The sequence below is a fragment of the Natrix helvetica genome (assembly GCF_964273705.1).
Source record: "Natrix helvetica genome assembly, chromosome: 3".
NCBI classification, from domain to species: Eukaryota; Metazoa; Chordata; class Lepidosauria; order Squamata; family Natricidae; genus Natrix; species Natrix helvetica.
Window position 1 is genome coordinate 61,404,063 of NC_138549.1, and position 27,650 is coordinate 61,431,712.

Sequence of the window (27,650 nt, forward strand, 5' to 3'; positions counted from 1 at the left end):
CAGACCTCTTAACCAATGGGATTAAATCTCTGTTCCCGCCTGAATGAAGACCTTGTTGGAAACCACAGCAGACAGAGTTAATATCTAACAAGGGGGCCAGAAGCTAAAGCAAATGAAGAACGGTTGCAGGAATTGGATATGTCCAGTCTAGTGAAAAGAAGGACTAGGGGTAATTATCTCTGCTTCCTGATTGTGTTGATCTCCCGCCCTTTCCCCCCTTTACAACAAGCACTCTTACCCCGCATCCCAATCCTTTTCAGGATTGTGGCAGGCTGCAGCACAAGTGATGGGGAGGGCAGCTTGACAGTATCTTCATGAGGAGGAAGAAGAAGAAAAACACAAAAACAAACCTAAGATTGATGACTTCATTTCAGCTATGGACCATTCTCCTTATTTGTGGATCATCTATCTTAAATAATCAACCGACACCTCTAAATTTTACAGCAACTGAAGAAAGAAGTAGGGCTTTAACCACCCTGCCAATCTCCCCTGTCACAAGAACAAGAGGGGAAAATAGATGACATCAATCGTCTACTCATTTCCCCCTCATCACAAATTTATCCTTCAGGCACGTTTTTGGCTGTGGTTTGAAACTAGTCTTGTCTTTTCAAGTTGCTTCCAGTGGTCTTGCCAATTATAGCTTATTACTTCCTTGCAACAGTTCACTGACTACTTTGTAGAAGAAGAAAGAAGGAAGCAATGATTGTCCTAAAGATGATTGTTTCTTCTTCTTCTTTTCTTCTTCTCTTCTTCTTCTTCCTTCTCCTCCTCCTCCTTCTCCTCCTCCTCCCTAATAGAGGTCATGCATTCAAAACTTAGCAGAAGTATGAAACTTTTTACTTCAATTGACTGAAAAAATAATTAAACGTTGGAAGCCTGTACTTACCATATTTTTCAGAGTATAAGACGCACCTTTTTTCCTCAAAAAAGAGGCTGAAAATCTGGGTGCATCTTATACACCAAATACAGGATTTTTTGTCTCCTGAAGCCCCACCCCTTCACCAAAATGGCTGTGCATATCCTTATGGAGGCTTTCAGAGAGCTCTTGGGGGCTGAGGAGGGCAGAAATGAGTAAAAAAAGGGCCGTTTTTTGCCCCCACCAGCCCCCAGCAGCACTCTGTAAGCCTCCATTAGGCTATGCATGCAATTTTTTGGACAAAAAATGGGCCCGTTTTCGCAAACAATGGGCTGTTTTTTGCTAATTTGTGGCACCCCCAAGCCCCCAGGAGCACTCTGCAAGCCCCCCCCCCCAAGGCTATTCATGCTTTTGTTTTAAAAAATGGGCCCATTTTTGCAAAAAATGATCTCTTTTGGGGAGATTTGCAGAGTGCAAAAACTTTTTTTCTTTTGGAAAGCTCTTTAACTGATTGATGAGAATTACATTGATCAAGTGCTGTGCCAGCAGAAACAAACTACCTACTCTCTCTCTGTCTCCCTACCTATCTACTGTATTTCTCTTTCTCTTTCTCTCTCTCTCTCTCTCTCTCTCTCTCTCCTTCTATTTCTCTCTCTCTTTTCTCTCTCTCTATCCCTCTACCTACCTAACTACCAGTGGTGGGTTGCAAGCAGTACGCCCTGGTACAGGCGTACTGGATCCTGCCTGGAGCACCGGGTACTGTTCCGGTACAGTGCTCCAGAGGGCTCACCTGCCAGCCCGCACTCCTTACCTGTGCTTTATGCTTTTGGCATTTCTGCACACGCGCATAGCGCTTACGGAGCTTACGTGACGCTCCACAGAGCAGCTGGAGCATCGCGGAGGCTTGCGGAAGCATCATTTGATGCTAGAACGCATGTGCATGATGTGCATGAGTGCGCGTGCACCACACACATGCATGTGGGTAACTCCGAGGCCGTTCCAACCATACCAGTTGGAACGGAATCCGGAACCCACCACTGCTACCTACCTACACACACACTCTCTCTCTACCTTCCTACTGTATTTCTATCTATATCTATATCTATATCTATATCTATATCTATATCTATATCTATATCTATATCTATATCTATATCTATATCTATATCTATATCTATATCTATATCTATATCTATATCTATATCTATCTATCTATCTATCTATCTATCTATCTATCTATCTATCTATCTATCTATCTATCTATCTATATATATATATATATATATATATATTCCTTTATCTAACTACCTACCTAACTACTCCCTCTCTCCCTACCTACCTACTGTATTTCTCTCTCTTTCTCTCCCTCTCTATCCCTCTATCTACCTACCTACTTTTTTAAAAAAATTGCCTCTTCAAAACCTTCGTGCGTCTTATACTCTGGTCCATTTTATACTCTGAAAAATATGGTAATCATTCAAAAACAGGCCTCTGTCAGCTAGAGAAAGCTAGGTATATGAAAAATAAAAAGAAAAAAATAAAAGATTTTCTGGCTTCGAACTATTTTGCACCCCAGAGACCTCCAGGAGCCTCTTCTACTACGTATTTCCCTTGGATTTGGAATATTTGATTCAATTATTTGACTTGGAGCTGCACAGGAAGATTAACATTCTCTTCTGGGCTTGCCTGCCTTGCGATCGCTCCCGGTTGTGCTTTCTTTGTACAGACTTATATCTATCTCTGAGTTTCATAATGGGCCCTAAAAAATTACCGCCTGGTAAGGCATCCTTGGCCCTGACATCCTCTACGTCCAGCCCGATCACTCAACAGACACAATTGGTGTCATTTTTACAACCTAAAGCTCCCGAAGAGAGTCCAAAGGATTTATCTGTTCACCAAATGCTTCAAACTCTTTTAAAGGGACAGGACGAATTGAAAAAACAACTAACGGATCTAACAGATGAATATATATATTCATTCAGAAGATCCACCCTCAGGAATATTTCATGGAACAGAAAGGTGAAAGAGTACAGCAGCAGATGAATTGTCCACTGAGAGGACATACTGGTAGTAACTGGCAGTTCAGAACATTTTGCAGGTTATTGCCAGAGTGTCTAAATTCAGACAGGATTTTCTTAATCTATTTTAGAGTCAAGCTGGTATGAGCACAGAACAGGGGCAGCTTAAACTCTAAGCCCAAGGTTGCTGCCAACCCTCTCCCCCAAGGAACTGTAATGAACGTGAGGAAAATAAGAACTTTCCATGAGTGCACACATTCATTTTGTTGGGAAATCTGGAGGCAGCACCCAGTTTTAATCCCTGGAGTTCTGCGATTTATCGTGCAGGTTAAGTGAATAAGCCAAAAGGCACTGTGAACTCTACTGTCATCAATTTATACATCATACACCAGTTAATATTACATATTCTATATACCTATATTTCTTCAAATATCTTTCCTAATACAAAATATTGTTCTTTAATAAATAATCTACACACACACACACACACACACACACACACACACACGATTAATACAGAATCAAAAATGTTTTCTAATATACATCTTGTGCATATTTCTTTGATTATGTACATTGATAATATATATATTTGGTTAAATTTTTATCAGTGAATTGCCTTGCAAAACTTGGAAAACAAATAAATCCTGAAATATAAAAATATTTTGATAAATTTTGTAAAAAAATATATCTTCCATTCCTTCTGATCTTTGGAATAAAGATGAAGTATTCATATGTAGAAAATTTTGCAAATAATGTTGGATGGTGTACAACAAATTTTGGATTGCTTCCCCTTTTTAAGGAATAAAAATCCACTTTCTAGATTATTTATGGGGGACATCATTTACCCCCCTCCCCATCCAGTGCCTTAGAAAAATGCCAAGTTCAAAGCATTACTGAAAATGAAGAATATTGGCTAGGTACTGGCATGGTAGTGAAAGAAACAAACAAGCAACAGTGAAACTTAATGTGGGAAAGCTGGTGTACATTTTCTTCTTCCCCAATTTTTCCACCCACCATCAGGATAGAAAAATTCAAGAGGCAATTTGCTCATAATTCAAATTCCTTTGAGACTGAAGAGATACCACACTTGATGCCAGCATTATTTGTATTTTGCAAATGAATGGTCCATAGACTGACTACTTAAATAAGAAATAAGAAGCTTGCTTGATTTGGAAGTTAGTTCAACAATCCCACCCCCACTCCCAATCCTGACTTGTTTCATAAAACTCATTTTCTAACTTGACTCAGAGACTCTACTTTTATTTCTACAGCAACAGCCTCTGGTTTCCAATTATGGAAATGCAGTTGTTAAAAGCATTCATATACCAAACAACATTGGTTTCAAAAATGATGCTTTTAATGGAGATAGGGCAGGTAGCACATTTCAAAGGTATATTCTACAGTGCGAGAAAAAGCCTTTTTTGAGAACTCAACTGCTTCTAGACTTTACAAAGGTCTAATAGTTTCCCCTTAATCTACAATGGGGAAGTAATGAGCAACAATTTAACATATAAGAAATTATAGTTATTCCATCCAAAAATAGGGTTGCCACTGCAGGGACCTTCTGCAGAGGTGGTATAGTTAAATATAAGTTACATATAAGTAGGAATCAAGTTGCAAGACTACAGTCAGCCACTGCACTGCTCCTTCCACTGCTCCATCCAAGAATGTGGCAGAAGACTGTTATTAAAGCTATGGAGATCGATCAGATAAATGGTATCAAGTCAATTAGTTGAAAACTAAATTGTAATTTACGTTTCAGTTAATGTGGTCCTCCCTGTTTTGTCCTGGTCCTGCCCACAAGCAGGAGAGTCTGCCCACTGATCTCAAAAAAGAAAAAAAGAAAAGAAAAATGCAGGGACAGAAGAAGTTGGTGGAGGACCTTCTAGGAAAACCCAGGACTGACTATCTGTCAGGAGAGTTGAAAGAACTTCTCAGGAGAAAGTAGCAGTGAACCATGACCATGTTGTTTCTAAGAAAATAGCATGAGCGTGTCTATATAGCCCCTAGAACTATGTATTCTATTTGATGACATTGACTTTCCATATTTCTGGTTAGCTGAGTGAGGATTCCCTTAGCAAGGATTATGGGATAATTTGTTTTCCATAGGCTGAATTCAACTTATGATCTGTCTTGGCTTTTGTATTCTTTTCAAGTTGATGTCCAACTTCTGGTAAATATTTGTGTCCCCCTTTATCCTTTCTTTTAGCTTAACATCTTAAAAGAAGCTCAGTTCACTAACAGCTATGTAGATATGGTTGCAAACAGAGATGTATGCATATATTCCCTCCCACGGGTTTATTTTTGAATAGCAAGCTAAGCAACCAATTTTAGCCTAGTGAGTTGTGTGAATGGAGCAAGTATGGTTACTGGTTACTTTATGAAGCACTGTATCATTTGAAACTAGAAAATCAGAAAATAAAATAAGATTTTGTCTGATTTTTCAAATTAGTCAAAATGTCAAAGTATAAAGCGAAATTAGAAAACACTTAGACCAGCGTACAAAGGAGTTTTAGTGAACAAACAAAGTAAAGTCCAATTTAGTAATCCTGACTTTTCTTCTGGAGAAAAATCCCCCAAATTAATAAGAGGGTTGGGGTGGTGGTGTGGATTACTTCCTTCTTTTCATTTTGTCTTTCAGTGAAGGAAAAAAATGAGCAATCAATGGATTTTCAGTAAGGTGACCAACCGTCCTCCTTTAGGGAGGACAGTCCTTCTTTTGTAAGTTCTGTCCTCCCTCGAAAAGTGTCCTCCTACATGTCCTCCTTTTTGATATTTGAAGGCTAATCTGTTGCGCGTTATGTGACGTATTTTATTAAACAGTTTTTAATGGTGTTTTTTTTTTACTTCATCACAAGTATATTGAACAGATATTGAATCTTGTGTTGAATTTTTATCTAAAGAAATGCTAGACATTAAAATAGACGACAATTGTCTCTTTGAAGAAATTAGAAGAGTGAATGTATATTTAAATTCTGAAAAATTAATACAATGGGAAAATCAACATGTTGAAATTGATAAAAGATGGGTGGATATTTTCAGCCATTTCAAAAATGAACATATTCCATGTGAACATTTATTTATACTTGTTCAATTTACGTTGTGCTGCCCTGGAACTAATGCAGCAGTTGAAAGAGTTTTTTTCAATTGCCAATGATTTTTCGACAAGTGAGAAATCGAGATTGAATGTTGATACTCTAGCTGCAGCACTTGCCATAAAATTCAATATGAAGGATATTTCTTGTTCAGATATTTCCAATATATTGTTAGAAGATGATACATTGACAAAAAATATTAATTCAATAGAAAAGTACTCATTTAAATAATAATTAACAGGCATGTAAGCATAATTACAATATAAAATGTTGCAAATGTTTTTATTATGCATATATCATATTTTAGTGTATTATTGTTGCAATGAATAAAATATTTCTTTTATTTACGATATATTTTTTCCAATTTATTTGTCCTCCTTTTCATTCTAAAAAATTTGGTCATCTTATTTTCAGTTGAGTTGCTGAGTGAGTGCAAAAACTACCTAAATACCTCATTAGAAGTTTCTTTAAAGAGCAACCTGAAAGACTGTCTACAGCCTGGCATCTCACTGATCTGTTTTCAAATCTTGAGATGTCCGACACTTATGCCTCTCCTAAATACGGTATCCTCAAAGTATAGTGTAATATGCTGTGGTTAACAATCAGTAGTTATGTCTAAATGGTGCCATCTACTGGCCACTGTCTTTTTTCTTAATAAATCAAGTACATAATCTACCAAAGAGCCTTCAATATCTCTTACCCTAATCAGAGGTAAGCACTCTTTTTGAGTTTATAGCATATTAGCAAAATGATATAAACTAAGTCTCTATATATGGTTATAACAGTGTAGTACATTCAGATTCAATGAGGCAAAATTATTTTGTTCTTTAATGACTTTATTATCAAAACATTTACAATTTAAAATAAAACACCATTGGAATTAATTTTAAATAAATTAAATACATATATGTAAACATATACATACATACACAAATATATAATATTACAGAAATTATTATGTTTCATATTTAATCTCCTTTAAATAAACTTTTATTTAAAAATAAGGAACTGTGGGCTTAGACATTTCATGTTAAGATAAACAAAGCATATGATGATTTAAGAGCAATGTGTGAATACAAATGAAACAATCAAATTATGGAACTGTAGAATGAACAGAAATTCTAGATTACAACTAGATTCTAGATTACAACTATAGATATGCAGAGTTTTTTCAGGAGTGTTGATCCCTCAGGAGTAATTCCAATTACTAAATTACTAAAAAATGTCTCTGTGTTACTTATTAAACTATTCCATAATATAACGTATAAATACTTTCAAACAAATTTCCATTAAAAATATAGTTCTGATTTTATTTTGGAGGATGATTTTTAGAATTGATTCACTTATACTTTGCTTCCAAAACAGATTTAGCCATCTTTGATTCACACAAAATTGCATACAACTATCCAAGAAATAAATACTATTCATAATGTAGATAATACAGTACTAAATCCCATAGGGATGAAACATTTTAAAAATCTTGATTCATTTCAAGACACACTATTGACATTAGAGGACTACATGTAGGTTCATTTAGGCTTTGGCAGAGATAATGAATTATCCCATTCTGAGATTTTTTAAAGTATTACTTTGATAACTTCAAAAACTATGGAAAATTACACCCTAAAAATTAACATCTCCCTTTTCTATGTCCAAACTGAGCTGTTCCCTAGAGGTATTGTAGATAAATGTACCACAATAGTTAAATATTCCCTGATGACTAACAGTTATGAGGTCTCTTCTTGAAACATGGCCACAAAAGATAAAATGTACAATTCTACATGAAAATGTCTAAATCCACCTTGAACCGTTTTCAATATGACAAAAGTATCATTTATAAAAATAAATTGCCAATAGATTTACAGAAATTGAAGGGAGTTATCTCAAAATATCAAGGATAGAAGATACCCTCAGGTAGATTGTGCACAAGGCTGGAACATATTCCATGCTGCTTGAATGGCTTCTATTCTTCATTGATACGTTGCCAGCATTGGAACAGGATTGTTGTGGTGGGACAGGATGCTTCTTCTCAAGTCATTGTCCTCAAGAAACCTCCACTTATCCATGTTGAAAAGGCTTCTCCAAAGGCGACTTATCTCAGTCCATGAGTGGCTGGATACCATTTCACAGACGTCCACATTTACTGGCTGAAAATAACAAAATGTAATAACTTTGGATGTGCCTCTTTTCTTAGGTTTCCAAATATTGGTGAGAATAGATCAAAATCCTATGGCTATAACAATATTTTATTTACTGCTTTTAAAAGTTGAACTCATGAGAAACTTTGCTATGTTTTTTAATCCAAATATTTCTGTGGCTATATGACACAATATTATTTGATGTAATAATGTCAAGCTGTTCTTAGCTGCAGACTATTTTTGATCTCACTTTAGCTCAATTTCCAACCTCATTATTTAAAGCAGCTGCTTCTGGACATTTCTTTCCAAAAAATGTTTTTAAAAACCTTCTATATGACTAAGCACATATGCATTTATACCACAAGTTATTATGATGTTATTTTAACACTCAGACAATTTTATTAATTGACAAGGGATTCTGGTAATATTATTATTGTATCTTTTCCTGCACTACATTAAACTATTTTATTATTTTATCCCTTCCACTGCTTTTAATATTTTTGCTCAGTTTGAAATCTGCCTAAGAACTCTGTAATATTAGGAAGATTATTGGAATGATTAATAAATTAGCTATTATTTATCCTTTCCTCCAGAGCAGGAATTCCTAAGCTTTTTGCCATCACATCTCACTTTTGTGTAATTTTAATGTATACACTTTCCCTAAAAATACAAATATCAAAGGAACACAAAGGAACAATGAAAATATTATAACGAAACTTTGGAAAAATTGAATGTACTGCAAGGAAAATTTGGCAGTAAAATCAGAAGTCGTAGTCATGTGATATCTGCTTAATGACCTGTGGTGACTCACTTAACAACCAAGTATGGGAAGTGGTGTTGTAAGTCTATCATGTTCACTTGATGTTTTGCTCAGTGATTGCATCACTTAAGCAACAAAGTTGCTGTCCCAATTGTGCTCACTAAGAAAGGACCACTTGCACTCCTGGAAAAGTTGGTGTAAGATTAAATTGAATCTAAAATTGTACAAATCCATTTAAAAAAGCATCATATATGGAATAGATCAGCCAATTGTTTCCCACTTTAATATAGTCCTTCCTGGATGAAGATGGAAAAAATTATGCCATGGAACATTGAAAGCTGCAGATCATTTTCTAAGGATTCAAGATTTAAATCTTAAATGTGTCTTAAATACTGTAATATTTTCTTAGTCAACTTTGTCACTTGATGGGAAAAAATATATACATTTTCATAAATCAATATCCAGCCATGAACAGGGCCAAAGTCACGACGATACAGCATGCGATCTCAATGATCTGAGATCGCAGTTGACACTTTTGCCACTGGGGGGTCCAAATGGACCTAAACCATCCCGCAGAGACGGTGAACAGGAAGAATACGTCTTGCTGATCTCAGGGACATCGCAAAGTCCCTGATTTATCCAAGAGAAAGTCTTCAAGCTGGTGACAAAAAATCCAGCCATTTGGCTGACGAAGTTGGGGAGGCTCCAAAACAGGAGGATATGGAAAGAGAAAGTGTTTCCAGCTGGTGAGGAAATTTTATTGTTTTAAGAGTGACTGCCTATAAAAAACTTAAAATAAATTTAAATTGGAGAACAGAAGAAATAAGCGGGGGAATTAAATTTGGAATGGTTTTTGACAGGGGGTTATCTTTTTTTTCCCAATGTAAGACCTTTAAAACAAATGGACTAAGCTTTCTTCTTCTATTTTCTTTTTTTTTTCATTACTCTCTGTAACCTATGGTCTAAAACTCTCATCTATCATTACTGTGGGTGTTTTTCTAACTCATTTAAGAATTGGACTTTCTCTTCAACTTGAAATAGTTGAAGAGAACTTGAACAAGTTCTCTTCAACTTGAAAAAGGAAAGAATTTGCGGCATTGTGGCTAACACTGCGGAAGTTAGGCTTTGTGTATTGGAAACAAAACATCTTTACTTTTTTTCAAGGATTATCTCGGCTGGTACCTCAAGGTCTTATTGCTTGTTTACAGAGAGAGATAAGAAGAAACAAATGTTCCTTTGAGATATTTCTAACCAGAGAGAGGTGATTAAAAGCTACTAAATTAAAATAACAGTGTTTACATAGTTGAAAACAATGGCGCTAGCACAGCAGGAGGAAGAGGCTTTAAGTCTGCAAAAGATATTTTCAGAAATACAGAAATTATCAAATACACGTGAGACGATTGAGAAGAAGTTGGGTGATTTAGTCCATTTAACAGCAAAATATGATGGGGAAGTTGAAGATGTTCATCAAATGGAGAAAGTGGCAGTTAAAATTCAAAAAAATGAAGAGGAAAATGATTATAAAGAAATTAAAACTGCTGATATGATGATGGGTTCGTCTCTGAGAATGGAAAGAGTGGAATATTTACTCCAAATGGCAAGATACAGAAAAAGAAAAAATAAAATAATTTATGGACCTAAAGAGAGAATTTTTTTCAGCAATAGTTTTGATAACACCACTGACAATTATAGATAAGCTGATTGCGGAAACAGACGAAGGGCATAGAAATTACAAGAGAGACCGTATAAGCAAAGAGCTGCTAAGAGGAGTCCATACAAAGTTGATTAAAGAGAAGATAAGAGGACTGATACCACAAACAGCAGAAGATATGAGATTGCCTCATTACTGGAAAGATGCAGGTTGATAGGTGGAAGAATATAACTTAAAACTAGCTAAACTTAGTGAAATTTAGTGATAATAGATATAGTTAAACAAATAATTGATAATGATAATAATGTATACTATGTGTAGTGTCATGCTAAGTAATAATGGGATATGAATATTGAATAGTACCCATGAAAGGAAGATTAGAAACCATCTTGGATTATATATAAATATTAATAAATACATAAATAAATAAAAGAACTAAGTTAGATATAGTGACGTTTTGAATATTAGGGGGGAAATGTAATAATATACGATATAGTTAAATAAAGGAGGGATAATGATAACAAGGTATATATAGGCATGGGTACAACATAAGGAAATTGAATGTAAATTGCAAATAATGTTTTGGAAAGAAGGATTAGAAAATTTTGTTATTGAATATTATGGATGTTTAGCTAGAATAAGATATAAAGATTCAGTGTTATTGGAGGATTTTAGAAATAGTAATGAAATGCTAGTATGTGGTTATGTATTACATTTTGGTATATTTTATGATGAAGGACGTTTAAACAATTATAGTCAAATGAAAATGGAGGTATGATGATGGTAACATGTATAAATATCTGAGTAAAAACACTTGAGTTAATATGAATTATACTTGATGACTGTGGAAGAGATGCACGAAAGCCTTTTGTAACCAACTGATACACTTTCTACAGTATGCAAAAAAAGATTTTATGTGTTGTGTTTGTTTTGAAAACATTTTTTTTTAAATATCCAGCCATGAAGTAAAAAGTTCAAGCATTAAAAAAAAAGATGTTTATCTTTTTACTGAAACATGTGATTTAACATAAAATACATATGGTCTAATTTGGCAACCAGTATTTCTCCGGGCCCCAAGGAAAGTCCCTTTTTTTAGTCCTACTACCTAATATTCCTTATTAGAAATTTTAGCATGTGCTTGTGGCTATTTTCATATTATAGAGAACCACACTACTGTTGAGCTGTGCTCTTGGCCTCCAGCCACCCACCATTTTATGTACCGTTAAAAGCAATAAACAATAGATTTCTTCATAACTTACTTGATTAAACAATTTGAGCTTGGGAACTACCTTCTGAATCAAGGCTTGAGACACTGCTAAAAAGCACAGGAAAAATAATGTAAGTTACTGCATCCCAAAACAATATAGTAGCCAAAAATTGCATTGGATTCTTCAAGAATCTGGAAAAGGAACATACCTTGTAAGAGTGAATGATTTTTCTGCAAGAGAGATGGGCAATGGTGAAACAGAAGGAAAGAAAAAGAGAAAATTAGTAAAGTAAGTAAGATATCCCATTGTTTAGCAACTGCTAATATAAACATATCTGAATTATATTCTTCATTCTATAAAGAATCATCTTATATACATACGAAGAAAATCATTCTATGATTCTATGACTATATAAGTATATGTATCAAAAGCATTCTCATGTTGCTTTTTAAGTTGATCTTGCTCTCATCTATTAACAAAGTGAAAGTCCATTCCCATAACACTTGTTCATAAAGTTACATATACTTCAGTTACTAATTTAATTTATATTTAATATAGAGATTTCTTTAAAAACAGATAATATCAGCCCAGGAAAAATTACTGTGACTACAACTGTCATGAAGGTGAATTCAAACCTTCTAATTTGAAGAAATCTCCCATTTGTTCCAGTAGAAATGTTGTCTGAATGTACCATTTCAATTTCAGAGGAATGCAGCAAGAGTGAAAAAAGTTCAATTTTTTTTTCATGCCTGCTGTAACAATTTATATTATTTAAATCTGTTTAAAACAGACACATTACATTTTAATATACTTTTTTTGCTATATAAGTGCATTCAGACAAATGTTTTATCTCTTTTATCCACACATACATAAATAGTTATGATGAACCTAATAGTCCTGCTTCCTATTTTTTCTACAACTTTGTGAGGTAGATTAGACGAAGAGATTTACCTTGCAAATTGGCTATTTCTGTGTAGTATTGCCATTACTGTATATAAAGAATTGGGTATTACTTTTAAACAATAGATTGTGAAAATGTCTTACTTTTTCTTTTAAGATGTTTTTGGACCCAGACAATGACTGATACAACTGATAGGACAGAAAGCCCAGAGACTGATGTACCAATTGCTAAGAATTTCCCAAGTGTGGCAGAACCTAAAATTTGAAAATTGGAATAAATTAGAACAGTATAAAACCTAATATATTGTTCTAGACAGCAATGGTAACTTCTGAAAAATCTTGCCAAGAAAATTGGACAGAGGAAAAAAATTACTATTATTCTAGTAATTTGCTCCCATTTATTGTATGAGGATGATTTTTCAAAATTCATATATCTTCCCTTTGAGCATAAATGGTCCATCAACAACACTGCTACGTTCTTGGAAGCCAGACCAGAATAACTGTTACGAAAAACATGAGCTTTGGATGCATTTTGGTTAGGATTTACAAAGCAAAATGGCCACCTTAGAATTTTTAGAAGCTTAAGCCCCCAAATTCATGCATTTAAACTCCTGAATTTTCCCCCAACCATTCCTATGATTCTATGACTTTGATGTAGCCCAGCCCTGCCTCAAAGTATTAGAAATTACAAATATAATATTTCCACCTCCTAAAGATGCTCATTACATAAAATTCTAGTAAAATCCCTGTCACTACAATAAGCATGAAAAATGAATCTTGGCATGCATGTAGCACCTAGTAACCAAAATATATTACTGGATATTCTGATCTCTGTCTCTTACCTTCACAAACAGGAATTGGCTGGCTCCAGTGTCCATCTGATAAGCACTGAATCTGGGGTGATCCTCTTAAAGTGTAACCCTTTGCACAAGCAAAATCACAGGTTGACTTATACTTCAGTTCTGTACCATGATGGGAACAATTCAGAAGGTTTCCTTCTGATTGACGAACTGCTTGACATTTCACCGCTGAAATAGAGGAAGATCATGCCGTAAGACATCTCATATACGGTCAAAGAGCAGATCACAGAAAAACAGCAACAGTAAGGTAATAAGATAAGACCTTCACCTTCACATGTAGGCTCCTGTCCATCCCATTCCCCTGATGCACCACACTGGAGCATATCAGGACCTTTCAAAACGAAACTTTCTTTGCAAGAAAAATTGCAAGATGAATTCCAGGCATAATTTCCAAAAGGGTTGGAGCAGTTGAACAAACCATGTGCAGGCTTCTGTAGTGCATGGCATTCCACAACTAAAGAGAGAATTGTACTCTGTTAGAATAGGCATCTTTCTTAGTCCATCAGATGCCTATTGGCTGAAGACAAACTAAAGCTGTGACTTTCTTATCATAGTACTGAGGTTCCTTTTAAACTCCTGATCTCTCCTCCCAATTATTTATTTATTTTCTGTTTCAAAATCTAGTACCAATCTCCATAATTTTGCTGGATATCCTAGGAAAATTATTTGCTAAATAGGAATTTATTATTTCCTCGAAAAAGGATTATGAGTTGAAGGGCTAGAGACTTAATTTCACTGTGGCAAAAAAAATTCATTGTGTTTACTGCAGCCGATATAAATTATATTTTAACAAGATTTCCATTGCTCTTTTAGATTTTGGGAAAATTCCTACTAAAAATGCCTTGAATCTCGCTGTTCTTTTTTTGGCAGTGCATTGAAATTCATAGTAATCTAAGGGAAGTTCTATCATTAGAGTCAAAGGGACTACTCTAGTAAGACTGTATTCTCAATGCTGAAAATATAAACACTTGAAATATTACTTTCTATAATTTATTTGCACTTTCTTTTTAAAAACGGGTACAAAATTCAAAGGGATTCCCATTTCAGGAGGCTGCACTGCTACACATTTTATGGCTGGAAATAAACACAGCACAGCAAATGTTTCACATTTGTGTGGAAAAATGTAATTTATTCAAAGAAAATTAAAATTCAAAATGCCAAAATATTAAAAAAAGGATGAGAGAATTAAAAACCCAACAAAAAACATTGAAAAGAAAACTAACACATATAGACATAACATCCTCCCTAACTGAATGCTGATTAATATAATACAGCAATGGTAGTTTCCCACTCCTTGCGAAACAGGCCAAAAGAATTTTAAACTGTTGAACTACTAAATCTACTTACAAGTTGTTAGCCTGTCATCTATAAACTATATTAATAACAAAATAGTTAACAGAAAAAGCAATAACAACAAACATATAGTATAAATGTAATAAAAATTGTGAACAATAATAAGAGAAAGACAAGATTGACATTCCAAAACCCTCTGTTAACAAACTATTATTGTAATCAAATTGTAGAAAATTGATCATGGCTTTAATCCCAAATCATCCCAAATATTAACTCTAATTGGTTCCAAATCAAATATACATATTTGTTTCTTTATACCATCTCTTATCAATTGCTGATTGATTGAATACAATAAATCCAGTTTTCAAAATCAACGTATCTTACTCCAAAAAAACCAAACAGATAAAATCGTTCTTCAATCAGATGTATTAAGTCCATTTCCCACTTTCTTTCAAAACCCTTTGAAAAAATATTTGCCACTTATCCACACAGAAAGTTCTCTGCTATTATATAAAAGCCCAGTGTTATACTTCTATAACGTTTATGGAGTTGGCTCTATTCTGAATCTATATTTCTTCCTGGCCAGGATACAGCTGGGAAATCACATTTCTTTTCAATGTTCTGCACAATCTGTGTTATTTCTGTGTCTATAGTTCTTCCTAACAAATCTGCTACTTTGAGAACAAGTTCTTTTTTGTAGGTTTAAAGTATTTAATGTCTGTTTTTTTAAAAATGTTTTTCCCAGACTTTATAAATTCATCTAACCTTTTAGAAAAAAATTCAGTTAAAGACTGCATATTGCTAGCCAGACTTTGTTTTCCCCCTTGGGCAGGGGTGTCCAAACTTGGGAACTTTAAGACTTGTGGACTTCAACTCCCAGAATTCCCCAGCCAGCCATGCTCTTAAAGTTCCCAAGTTTGGACACCCCTGCCCTTGGGTGTTCTATACTCCAATATGTTGTTACTCAAAGCAGGGAGGAAGGAAAGAAGACAGAGAAGATATTTTCTGACTATTTTGATCCAAAAAGATATGCAGGTTAATTAAATACAAATATAAAGTCATGGAAAGAATTTTTTTTGATAAAATCAATAAATTAAATAAATTAAATAAAGAAAACAAAAAAAGAAAACAAAAAAAATCCAGCCGGGGTTGATATAAAATCAGCATTCAGCCAACAAATTTACCTTAAAGATAATAACAAAAACAAAAGTTCAAAAAGTGAACTTAAAAATTATAGGGATGCTTATGGTAACATTCTACTGGTAGGAAGAGATGGAACTGCCCATTGATTTTGCAGCTGCTCCCACAAGGAGCTGCAATCTTCAAGATTCCCCACCCTGGGTGGGTCCACAGCCATCCAAAAGCCATCTTGGGTCATTCCTAAATGCTCCCTTTCAAATCCAGGGAACAAGACTGCCAAAGAACCAGCTCTGGCAGCAATCACAGCAGATCATGAGTAAGAAAGGCCCTTACTCCTCAGCAGCCATCTTGTTTTGCAGTCTCATACAACAATTTACTTTGGTGATAAATGGACCAATTCCCTACATTAAAAAATATGTCCCGTAGGAAAACAATATTGTAGGAACTAAGATAGGAAGGTACCTTCACATTCTGGCTGTGATGCATCCCAGTTTCCAGAAGCATCACATTGGAGTTCACTGGATCCATTCAGTTTAAATCCTTCTTCACAAGCAAACTTGCAGGTTGAATTCCAGGCAGAGTTTCCATAAGGACCAGAGCAGCTCATGGAGCCATTGGCTGGAGACTGTAGTTCATTGCAATGCACGGCTGTAAATGACAGAATTTAAATTTAATTTAATCACTTGGACTGAAAAAATATGGTGTGTTATATTTTCATATGGTATACATATTTTCATATAAAATAACTTTTTATTGTGATTTTTAATTATATTGCAATTATATATAGTATAATGGGCTTGGAGGTTAATATTATTTAAATGGGAAAGGAAGTTAATTAACTTTGATGTAATTATGCCTCAAAGTATTAGAAATTACAAATATAATATTTCCACCTCCTAAAGATGCTCATTTTTTACAATTCTAGTAAAATCCCTGTCACTACAATAAGTATGAAAAATGAATCCTGGCATGCATGTAGCACCTAGTAACCAAAATATATTACTGGATATTCTGATCTCTGTCTCTTACCTTCACAAACAGGAATTGGCTGGCTCCAGTGTCCATCTGATAAGCACTGAATCTGGGGTGATCCTCTTAAAGTGTAACCCTTTGCACAAGCAAAATCACAGGTTGACTTATACTTCAGTTCTGTACCTTGATGGGAACAATTCAGAAGGCTTCCTTCTGATTGACGAACTGCTTGACATTTCACCGCTGAAATAGAGGAAGATCATGTCGTAAGTCATCTCATATACGGTCAAAGAGCAGAACACAGAAAAACAGCAACAGTAAGGTAATAAGATAAGACCTTCACCTTCACATGTAGGCTCCTGTCCATCCCATTCCCCTGATGCACCACACTGGAGCATATCGGGGCCTTTCAAAACGAAACCTTCTTTGCAAGAAAAATTGCAAGATGAATTCCAGGCATAATTTCCAAAAGGGTTGGAGCAGTTGAACAAACCATGTGCAGGCTTCTGTAGTGCATGGCATTCCACAACTAAAGAGAGAATTGTACTCTGTTAGAATAGGCATCTTTCTTAGTCCATCAGATGCCTATTGGCTGAAGACAAACTAAAGCAATGAATTCTTCATCAGAATACTTACAAATTTGTGTTCCGCAATAACTATACAGTCCTCGACTTAAAATCATTTATTCATTGATTGTTCAAAGTTACAGCACTGAAAAAAGTGACTTATGACTGCTTTTCACACTTACAACCTTTGCAGCATCCCCATGGGTATATGATCAAAATTTGGATGCTTGGCAGATGGCATGCATTTATGATGGTTGCAATGTCTTGGGGTCATGTGTCACCTTTTTCCATCTTCTGATAAGCAAAGCCAATAGGTAAGGCAGGTTCACTTAACAGCTGTGTTATTAACTTAATAACTGTAGTTATTCATTTAACAACTGTGGCAACAAATGTTGTAAAATGGGACAAAACGCACTCAACATCTGTCTTTCTCGACAACAGAAATTTTAGGGTCAATTGTAATCACAAGTCTGGGACTGTAATAAGTGACATAATAGGATATAGAGTAGAATGTAATTTATATGACTCGATTCCTGTGACAATTTAATGTGATAATCTTTCCAATCTGACTAAAAGAAATAATTAACTGAAATAACTAACTAAAAAACAAAGTTTCAGTGTAGAATGCTTTTGTATGCATAAAACCTCAGTGTATTGGCAAAATAAAATCCACATTTGGTGACTTAGAGAATTGTTCAGAGTGTCTTGAGACACACTCATGATTTCAACAGAAGGTAGTAAAAAATATTTTGACAACTGAATAAAATGTTTCTAATTCAATAACAACAGACTTAGACAATTTCTCTTTGGTTTTCATTTGGTTTCAGCAAACAAATGTATATACCTTTACAGGATGGAGATGGTGCAGACCATTTTCCAGAATCCGTACATGTTATTGATTCCATCTCAGTCGGTTTGTAACCTTTCTTGCATTGAACATCACAAGAAGAATTAAAGCCAAAATCCTGTATTGGATGTTTGCATGTAAAGATACCATGTTCTGGGTCTTCCAGTTGATTGCAAGTAATTACTACAAGAGAACAGAAGAGTTTGGATAAGGCATTTGTTCCAAAGTGGAACAAATGGACAGAATAGAAAATCCACAATGAGTTTGAACTAACCAAATGACTAATTAATCATACCATGTTCACAGTCACGTCCATAGAACCCTTTATTGCACTGGCAGGTGTAATTGTTAATTGTCTCTATACATTCTCCACAACCACTGCAGGAATTTGGGGTACAAGAGGCTGCAAGACAATTAACCAGATTATATTGTGAAACAGTAATGATATTATGGCTATTATAACACAATAGTAGAATAAGGCATTTCCCTTTAAGAAGGAAAGAGGGGAAATTATTTTTCTATCTTGAAGATTCATTTTCCCCTTTTTGGCTTTTTGGCTTTCTGGTGCTCATTCTTTTTTCTTTTTAAAAGCTGTCTATCATATTGTACAAATTTCTGTGGAAACATTTTCCAAAATTAAAAAAAAATAGGACAGAAACAGCCATTTACATACAGTAAATTACAGAGATTTTTCCAATTTTTTGCTTTCATGCAAAACTGTTTACAGTTTCTTTCATATGACTTCCCCATAGTAACCCCATATCTTTGCAGTTCACAAGATACAACCAATGTTAATTTGATTGGACTTCCATTTATAGCCACCAACAATTATTATATCTGACATTTTAAAAAGAATTAATATAGCTCTTTGGAATATTAGAAATTGAATCTATACAATGAAATTATTCCAAATATATTCTTACAGAACTCACATTGAGACTTATCATTAATTTACAATTTTATATCAAGAATGAATCTAACCCCTTATTTTTCAATATTTACAACAGTCCTAAAAATAGATATGTAGTTTTCCTACTATAAAGCATAAATAGTAATTAGAATGATATCAATCCATACCAGTATAACACAAAGCTCTTTTAGTTTTATAACATGGTTCATCATTCCACTTTCCTGCATCTTTTGTTCGTTTTATATAGATCTCGACACAGTCCTCATTCTTTTTTCCATTGTTTGGTTCACCTTCAGCCCAATTTTGAGCTTCTTCGGTCAGTTGTTTGTTTGTTCCAACCCATCTCCATTCATTCTCAATTTTTCGGATACCAATCCAGTAATAATTTGAATTTCTAGGAAATGTTGCATTTAAGTAGTGAATTTCTTCTTTATTCTGAATAGCAACCAGATTTGTAAAATGGGTTTTACACCATTTCTCTGCTGTGAGGTAATTCATATTTTTCTCTGAGGCATGGTATGTCCAGCCGCTGCTAATCTTAAATAATAAAAGTCCTAAAACGAGAGATAACATCAAATTGTTGTATTAGAATTTAGCTATTTGAGCTAACATAAGCCCTAGAGACCAGAAATGTAGTTCATGCTAAAATAAGACAGAAATAAAAGTAGAGAGGATAGCTATGGGAAGAGGAATGGTTTTGGTTTTAAAAACAGGTGAGAGTAACTATGCTTTCCTATGAATTGGATGGAAAAGGAAACTACCAGCCATATGCCTTGAATGGGCTTCTAATATGGAAAGGAACCTAAAGCATTTTTTTAGTGGAAACAAAGGACTTGGTTATGAAAACAGAATAAAAAGAAAGTGAGTGGAGTATAACAAGTGATCTAGAAAAGATAGAAAGAGGAAACAGATGAGAATGATAATCTGAGTTTTGAGATTATTAAAAAAGTAATAAAAAACAACTCTGGTGATAACTTTCTCCTTCGGACAGTTTGGAAACATTAAACAGATCCTGGTAGATTTTTGCTACCGTTCACCCTCACACAAACATAAAATACACGAAGCATCCTGTACTTCCAACATTAGTTTGCTATCTGTTTTTAGCCAAAATATTTTTTTCTAGTTTGTATTATTAGTGTAATTTTCAAAAAGTATAAAATAAGGTTCCTGCTTCAGTGAAAAGAAACCCACCATCAGAAATATTACTTTACTCAGTCACGAAGGCTCCTAAGATTTGAAATACTCACTTACCATAGCAAAGAGTGGAGAGAAAGTGAAAGGTATTCATCACAGCAGAAACAATCTTAAAAACCGTCTAGTTTTGTTCCTGTTGACAGTGCTGCAGTATCTGGATTTTTTTTAAAAAAAAATTAAAATAGTAGATTGTTGTAAATTGATAACAGAAGTAATGAGTTTTCTCAAGTGTGTGTGTGTGTGTGTGTGTGTGTGTGTGTGCATATATATATATATATATATATATATATATATATATATATATATATATATATATATATATATATATATATATATGAAATCATACAATTCATATGCAGTTATATATTAAACTTGAAATCCAAACAAAAATAGCAGTTAAATCTCATCAGCCTTCTGACATACAAAGTTCTTTTTCCCTCTCATTTTCCTCTCCCAGTTATCAGCAACAGATTGCTCAATGATATTATAGGATTACAGGATCGTTTTCAAGAGAGCTAGACTCAATCTGTTTAAAACATTTGAATGCTGAAAATATAAACTGGAGCTAGAAAGATCTGGAGGAAACATTCTGCATGCATACTTTTTAAAATATAAAGTTAAAATAGTTTATCCTTTCCCCTCCCTTAATCTACCTTCCAAATGCATTGAAATGACAATTCTCAATGACTGGCATTTGGTTATATTGAATGGCAATTAGCCATGCTGACTGGGTATTCTGAGAATTGCAATTCAATCATTTGGAAAAAAATTACTTTCTGGACATGCCTAAGAATATAAAGTATGAACTTCACAAAGTGAGACTTACGAACTGTACATTAGACTTAAATATTTTTAAGAACATTCAGATTGGCATTGGTTCTCTGTTGAATTTATAGTTTAATTTTAAAGAGCAGATTAATGTGAAAAGTAATATATATTTAATAATATAAATAATACTTTTATTCTTTGATTCTGCATTATAAATGTATTTTCTAAAAGAAATTTAGCAAATTGTAGTTTTAAACTGGAATGAATGTTGCAATTACTCGCGTTCTTTTTCTATTCAACTTTCCATTTGTCATTTTTTTAAAAATTTTTTTAAAGTTCTCAAAGTTTTTTTTTTAACTTACCAGTAGCAACTGTGGAATGTGAAATCTTAGTTCTAGTTAGATGAACAGAAAAGCTGTCTTCTGCAAACTCAAGCTTTAAACTGAAAATCTTCAGCTTTCACTTGTTGATTGTCGGCCCATTGCTCACTGCCTTATATAGAAGACTCCAGCCGCTTTGGAAATCCCATGACACATCCAACAGGATATTACCAGGAGAAAGTGAGAATTTCCCTAGGCAGGAAAAAAAATCCTTGGAATATTCACGATGTTAAAGCACTAAGACCACCTCCCTGCCTTTTCCTTATGAATGTCTGATTGCAATTCCTGGATACAAATGTTTGTTTTAATTAATCCTCATTTTAAAAAATGAGGTGCTCAAATTATTTTGTTGATGCAGCTATTCTTGGAATTGGATTCATTTCAAGGATTTATTTTTCTACATTTTTTCCTGTTTAATTATGGAGGTGGAAAAATTCATTTTTATTCAGTCCATCCATCCATCCATCCATCCATCCATCTATCCTTTTATCTAGCAACTCATGGCAGTAAAAATAGCCTTCTTCCCTTTAATTTTAACTTCATAAAACCCTGTAAGATAGGTTAGGTTTGAGAAATAGGGCCTGACCCATAATTGTTCCTTAACTAATACTGTAGCAGTAGCTGTATATAATACTTTATTTACAGTCACAGACCAAACATAAACAGTACAAAAGAGACACAGCAGTCAGTCACCAAAAGCCCAGCTAAAGGAGGTTACAGCTCTCTCCTCTAATGGTCACAGCTCTCAAGAAAAACCTGGAAACCTGAGAGGTGATGTACGAGGAGACATCCCCAAGGCAATGCACAAACAAATCACAGCCATCAGGACCAGGAGGGACGATTTCAGGAAGAGACAGTAACCTAGATATGTCCACGCTATACATAGGGCAAAATAGAAGGACATGCTCCGCTGTCTCGACCTTGGCTCTGTCACAAGGGCACAGCCGCTTATTAATCAGGAGCCTCTTGTAACGACCATCCAGAAGTGTTGAGGGCAAGACATTGAAGGAAGCTAGGGAAAAAGCTCTTCTATACTTGGGAATGGTTAGGGTATAAAAATAGGAGTAGCTGTATATATACCTGAACTTGTTTGTCACTAATCCTAGTTTTTTACCTTGGCTCCTGCTCTCATCAGGATTGTCTTGTGACTCTAGGCCCAGTTGGGATCTATTGCCTCCACATGTGCAGAATCAAGGACTTCCTGTTCTAAGGCTAGCTATGGCTCAACAAAAGAATATTTTAATGATTTGAATGAAAGATTCCATTCTACTTGTCTCCCCATAAATGCATTAAGCTTAATAACTATTGCAAATAATATTGCAACACCTATAGTTGATCACATTTGAAATGAAGTTTGTAAGGATTTTTAGGTTGTTCACAGGAGAATTTTACTGTCATGTCTGCCATCTTCATCTTGGCACTTCACTGGCATCCTGCCATCAAAGGCTAGGAGAGAGGGGGCATGGAGGGAACAAATGGGCAATAAACATGTTTTGGTATGTGATGGGAATTAGGATGGGGGGAATGACAATTTGACAAAGAGCAACTTGGAACCAGTTTGTGCCAGCAGTCAAGGCCGTGCCCCCTAAGAAAAGAATGTGGATTACCCCAAACATCTCAGCATTCTCAAAACATCTACGCGGATCTACATTGGCTGAAGATGGAGTGCTCATGGAGGGGGGAGGGCTGGGATAAGGAGAAATGTTTTGTATTTTTTCGTGCGGGAAGCTTAGTTCTAGTCTGACTTTGCTGCAACCAGTGTCCTTTAGTAAAAAGAACCTATCACTTTATCCAAATGGAGTTGAGGGTCTTCCTTTCCTAAGTGATCAGATTGGATCTGACATTTACAATAATTTGAGGACATGTGTTGTGTGTGTTATTAATAGGCTTTTGGCCTTTTTCTTGGTATGATATGTAACAAAACAGAATCTCCCTAAATCTTCCTCCCTTGCTTCTAGGTTTCACTACTTTTAAGATATACTTTTTTCTTCAAAGGTTGTATTTCAGACTTAACCGTGCCTGGTTTTTTCCAATTTTCTTCTAAAATTTCCCCTTCAGTTAACAAACGTAAATTCTTTATGGAAGACATTCTCATTTGGTACTCAGAAACAGAGGTGGGAAACTGTTAGCCTCTGTTCGCTAATAGTCATGTAACTCACCACTATTTGAAGTCCCACCCCAGACACAGAGAAAACTAGTTTTTGTAATACATTTTGTTGCAATATGTTATTACTTCAAAACTTTTTAAAAATGTCATCTTCATTTCATATGCGGGAAAATATTTCTGCCTTGCTATCCTTTTCAAGTGTAAAGATCTTATAGTACAATAAATATTACTTAATGATTTAATACTGCAAAAACTACCATCTCTGGATAGTTTTGAACGAGTTCTAATTTCTGCTTAAACCATTTGGGGCTATTCCTACAACCATTTTATTGCAGAAGCGGATTGTGTCATTTATATAAATTTATTGCTATTCTGAGGATGTCCTCTTTTAACAAAAATGGATGATCTGAATCATTAAACTGCAGCCCTCACAGATTCAGTTTAAATACTTCAATTGAATTGTCATTAAGATAAGTGGTCCTAAATTTCATAAAAGATAATAGCAATCCATACAGAACAGTAGGAAGAGCTTTTTAGCAAGAGATGCTTCTAGGAATGAGCCAATCAATACAGAAGTTCTGTTCGGACATTGTCACAGAGCCAGTTTGGTCTCGAGCACAAGTGTCAAACTCACGGCGTCACACCATCACATGGCATATTGCAACGTTTTTTCCCTTTGCAGAGCTGGGCATGGCCTGCACATGACACATCCAGCCCATGGGCCAGGAGTTTGATACCCCTGGTCTAGAGGTTAAGGAACCAGTTTGGTCTCAGGTTAGAAACCAGGAGATTGTGTGTTCTAGTCTCACTTTTGGTATGAAAGCCGCTTGGGTGACTTCGGGCCAGTCACTTTCTGTCTAACTCAACCCCCAAGGTTCTTATAAGGAAAATAGAAGAAAAAAAGGAATACTGTGTATGTTCACTGCCTTCAGTTATTTATAAAAATAGCAGAGGCAGAATATATTGTAAATATATAAAAAATAAAATTCACCACACAAACCATGCTAAGAAGCTCCTCCCTTCTGAGCACGGTAGCTAGTGGATGTCCTCTAAGGTCCCTGTCAATTGTATGATTCCATGGTTTATTGTCCCCAAAGAGCCCAAATAAATTTGGTCTGTCTCTTTGTACAAGCATCGATATAGGAATATGGACGTGAGGCCACATGTACCATCTTGTTCAACTTGATTTCCTCTACAGGCACTGCTGCTGCAAGTGATGCACACTTTGAACAGAACAATCGACACAGCTGCAAACTCAGTATGATTTTCTATTATTGTATTCCTCTACTGTACATACCAGACTTTGTCTTGCGTGTGTGTGTGGGGGGGGGGGGTGTTGCTTGAGAAATCTACCCCAATACCCTGGTTTTAGGAAAAAAGAAAATGACTTTTCAGTGGATGAAAAGCACATCAAGGGCATGAATGTCTTTTCAGTTTTTGCCATTTTTCTTCTGGAATTCATTGTAAACTCAATTTTTTAAAAACTGATTTTAGGAGCTTATTTATTATTTACTAGATTTAAACTCCTCTGGGTGTTTAAGGTGGCATACACATAGCATTGCCTCCTCCAATTTTTCCTAACAATGGCAACCCTATGAAGCAGGCTAAAGAGAAAAAGTTGAACTGGCTCAAAATCAGCCCAAGAACTTCTATGGCTTAAGTTTGCCCTGCTCTAACCAAAAACTTTAATCAAACCTCAATATAGGTTTCCAAATGACATTTATGTTGTCTCTAAAGAAAGATGATATATAAATACTAAGCAAGCATTGCCAAGTGTTCTTTAAGTCTTTTAGTACAGATTCACAAGCATAATGTTCATAATTTTTACTAGGATTTTTTTTCTAATTAAGTGCTACATTAAACATCAGAAACCTCACTTGTGCCTTTTATACATTTTAATGGATGTATTAATTTTACTTTAGTGACTTTACATGTTGGGCACTGCTTAGTTTACAACTTTGTTTTGTTAACTGGAATTCTCAGAGTGACTTGCAGTAATTTCACTGGAAGAATTCATCAGTGGAGTTCCAAGAAGGAAGGAAACTCCACCAGACAGTTTGTTGTGGGCTCAGAAATATCTTTCCTGTGCAATGGCCAAGCAAGACTTTGCCTGTTGATAAGCCAGAAAAAATATTACTGTAGTATTTTAAAAACTTCCATTTACTTTTCCTTGCAATCTTATCAAAACTACAGAAATATTTCTTAATGTTAAAAACTATACAAAGGCAAATATGCACATAAATATTTATATCATTTCCAGACTCCTCCTTGTAATTGCCTTTTTCTTCTCTGTACTATATTTATAGCTAGATTTCATTTACATTAAACTCCGTAAATCAGCTTGACTCCAGGTGATGTCATGGATATATCCATGAATTTATCTTGGCAAAATGTAGTGGTTTGCCATTGCCTTCTAGGATTTTTTTTTAACTTCAGTCTAGTCTGCAGCCTTAAGATTTCCTTGTGGTCTTTCATACAAGTAACAACCATGTGCAACCTTGGTTAGCTTTTTGAGATCAGCCAAGATTGGCTAGAACACATTTACAGCAGCAGGAAAACATGAATGCATTCTTTTGATAATATGGTCTAAAAACGTTACTAGAATATCGAATATTTATTTAATCTTGCCAAATTCTAATTCAGTTTTACTTCTTAAAACTTGTCCATTTGGACAAATGGATGTATAGTGACAACTTGAGTAAGCTGCTACCATTTATCTTACTATCTGGATTCCTTTCGGATCTTTCCCAACTAAATTTTAAAGATCTGAGAAGCAAACCAGTATTAGCATCCTATGACTCTTCATAGGTTGTCAAGAGCAGCATTTGTAGAAAAAATACAGATAAGACCTGGCCTATATCTTATTGAGATTGTTTTTGAGTCACACAAGCAGAACTCTCTCCAGGATGAATTAATCCGAGCATGTTTTCCTACCTTGACAGAAGAGATGGAAGTCAAGATCTTTGGGGCCTTAATATAGGAATAAGTTTCTTTACTTTGATGCTACAAAGCGTGAAGTACAATGTAGCTAATTTGCTTCCCAACAGCTTCACAATAATGACTCCAGTACATCCAGGAGAGCAGCTATCACAAGGACTTCATAGATACCCCCACCAGGAGCAACCCATCATTCTCTCAACCAGCATTTATCTTCTTTCTCTTGCCCACCCTGGAGGAAGATCCTTCCATTGTTATTGTTCTTGAGCATTTTGTTGTTAGTTGCGAAGTCGTGTTCGACCCATCACAACCCCATGGACAACGTTCCTCCAGGCCTTCCTGTCCTTTACCATCCCTCAGAGTCCATTTAAGCTCACACCTATTGCTTCAGTGACTTCATCCAGCCACCTCATTCTTTGTCGTCCCCTTCTTCTTTTGCCCCCAATCTTTCCCAGCATTAGGCTCTTCTCCAGTGAGTCCTTCTTTCTCATTAGGTGGCCAAAGTACTTGAGTTTCATCTTCAGGATCTGGCCTTCTAAAGAGCAGTCATGGTTGATCTTCTCTAGGTCTGACTGGCTTGATCGCCTTGTAGTCCAAGGGACTCGCAGGAGTCTTCTCCAGCACCAGAGTTCAAAGGCCTCAATTCTTTGTCGCTCAGCCTTTCTTGTGGTCCAACTTTCACAGCCATACATTGCAACTTGGAAAACCATAGCCTTGACTATACGTACTTTTGTTGGGAGGGTGATATTTCTGCTTTTTAGTATGATGTCTAGATTTGCCATAGCTTTCCTCCCCAGGAATAGGCGTCTTTTAATTTCTTGGCTGCAGTCCCCATTTGCGGTGATCTTTGAGCCCAGGAATTGAGTATTAGGAGAGCTAATTCCCAAATTTTCAAACTTGATAGAAATAGTTACAGGTAATTCTGATGTCAGGGTAGGGACCAATGATGAAGCTCTTTTCCAGCACTACAATCTACTTCCACATTACCAGCTGGGATGAACTCATGGAAAGCCAGAGTCTCATTGGTATTAATGGAGGAGGTTGGAGACT

At 35.3% G+C, this 27,650-nt stretch overlaps 1 protein-coding gene across 2 annotated transcripts; it reads right to left on the reverse strand.

Moving 5' to 3' along the window:
* Positions 1-6,797: 6,797 nt before the first annotated feature.
* SELE (selectin E) lies at positions 6,798-21,663 on the reverse strand. 2 transcript variants are annotated; one of them, XM_081947670.1, is made up of 14 exons: positions 21,539-21,663; positions 20,466-20,562; positions 19,382-19,768; positions 18,600-18,707; positions 18,302-18,487; positions 17,235-17,420; positions 16,949-17,134; positions 16,382-16,567; positions 13,755-13,940; positions 13,469-13,654; positions 12,771-12,881; positions 11,935-11,956; positions 11,778-11,833; positions 6,798-8,116 (listed from the first exon to the last, which is right to left on the reverse strand). In XM_081947670.1, exons 2-13 carry the CDS (start codon positions 20,500-20,502, stop codon positions 11,782-11,784), a joined length of 1,833 nt encoding a protein of 610 aa, XP_081803796.1. In that variant the 5' UTR covers positions 20,503-20,562; positions 21,539-21,663; the 3' UTR covers positions 6,798-8,116; positions 11,778-11,781. The 2 variants fall into 2 exon arrangements, with proteins under 2 accessions (XP_081803796.1, XP_081803797.1); XM_081947671.1 differs by lacking the exon at positions 17,235-17,420.
* Positions 21,664-27,650: the final 5,987 nt, after the last annotated feature.

What these genes read in the sequence shown, in the direction of transcription:
- SELE (XM_081947670.1), bottom strand. Translation starts at nt 20,502, where the DNA reads ATGAATACCTTTCACTTTCTCTCCACTCTTTGCTATG. An exon ending in TCTCTCCACTCTTTGCTATG is followed by an intron (nt 19,769 to 20,465) that starts GTAAGTGAGTAT and finishes CTCTCGTTTTAG; the next exon opens with GACTTTTATTATTTAAGATT. An exon ending in AAATCATTCACTCTTACAAG is followed by an intron (nt 11,834 to 11,934) that starts GTATGTTCCTTT and finishes TGTGCTTTTTAG; the next exon opens with CAGTGTCTCAAGCCTTGATT.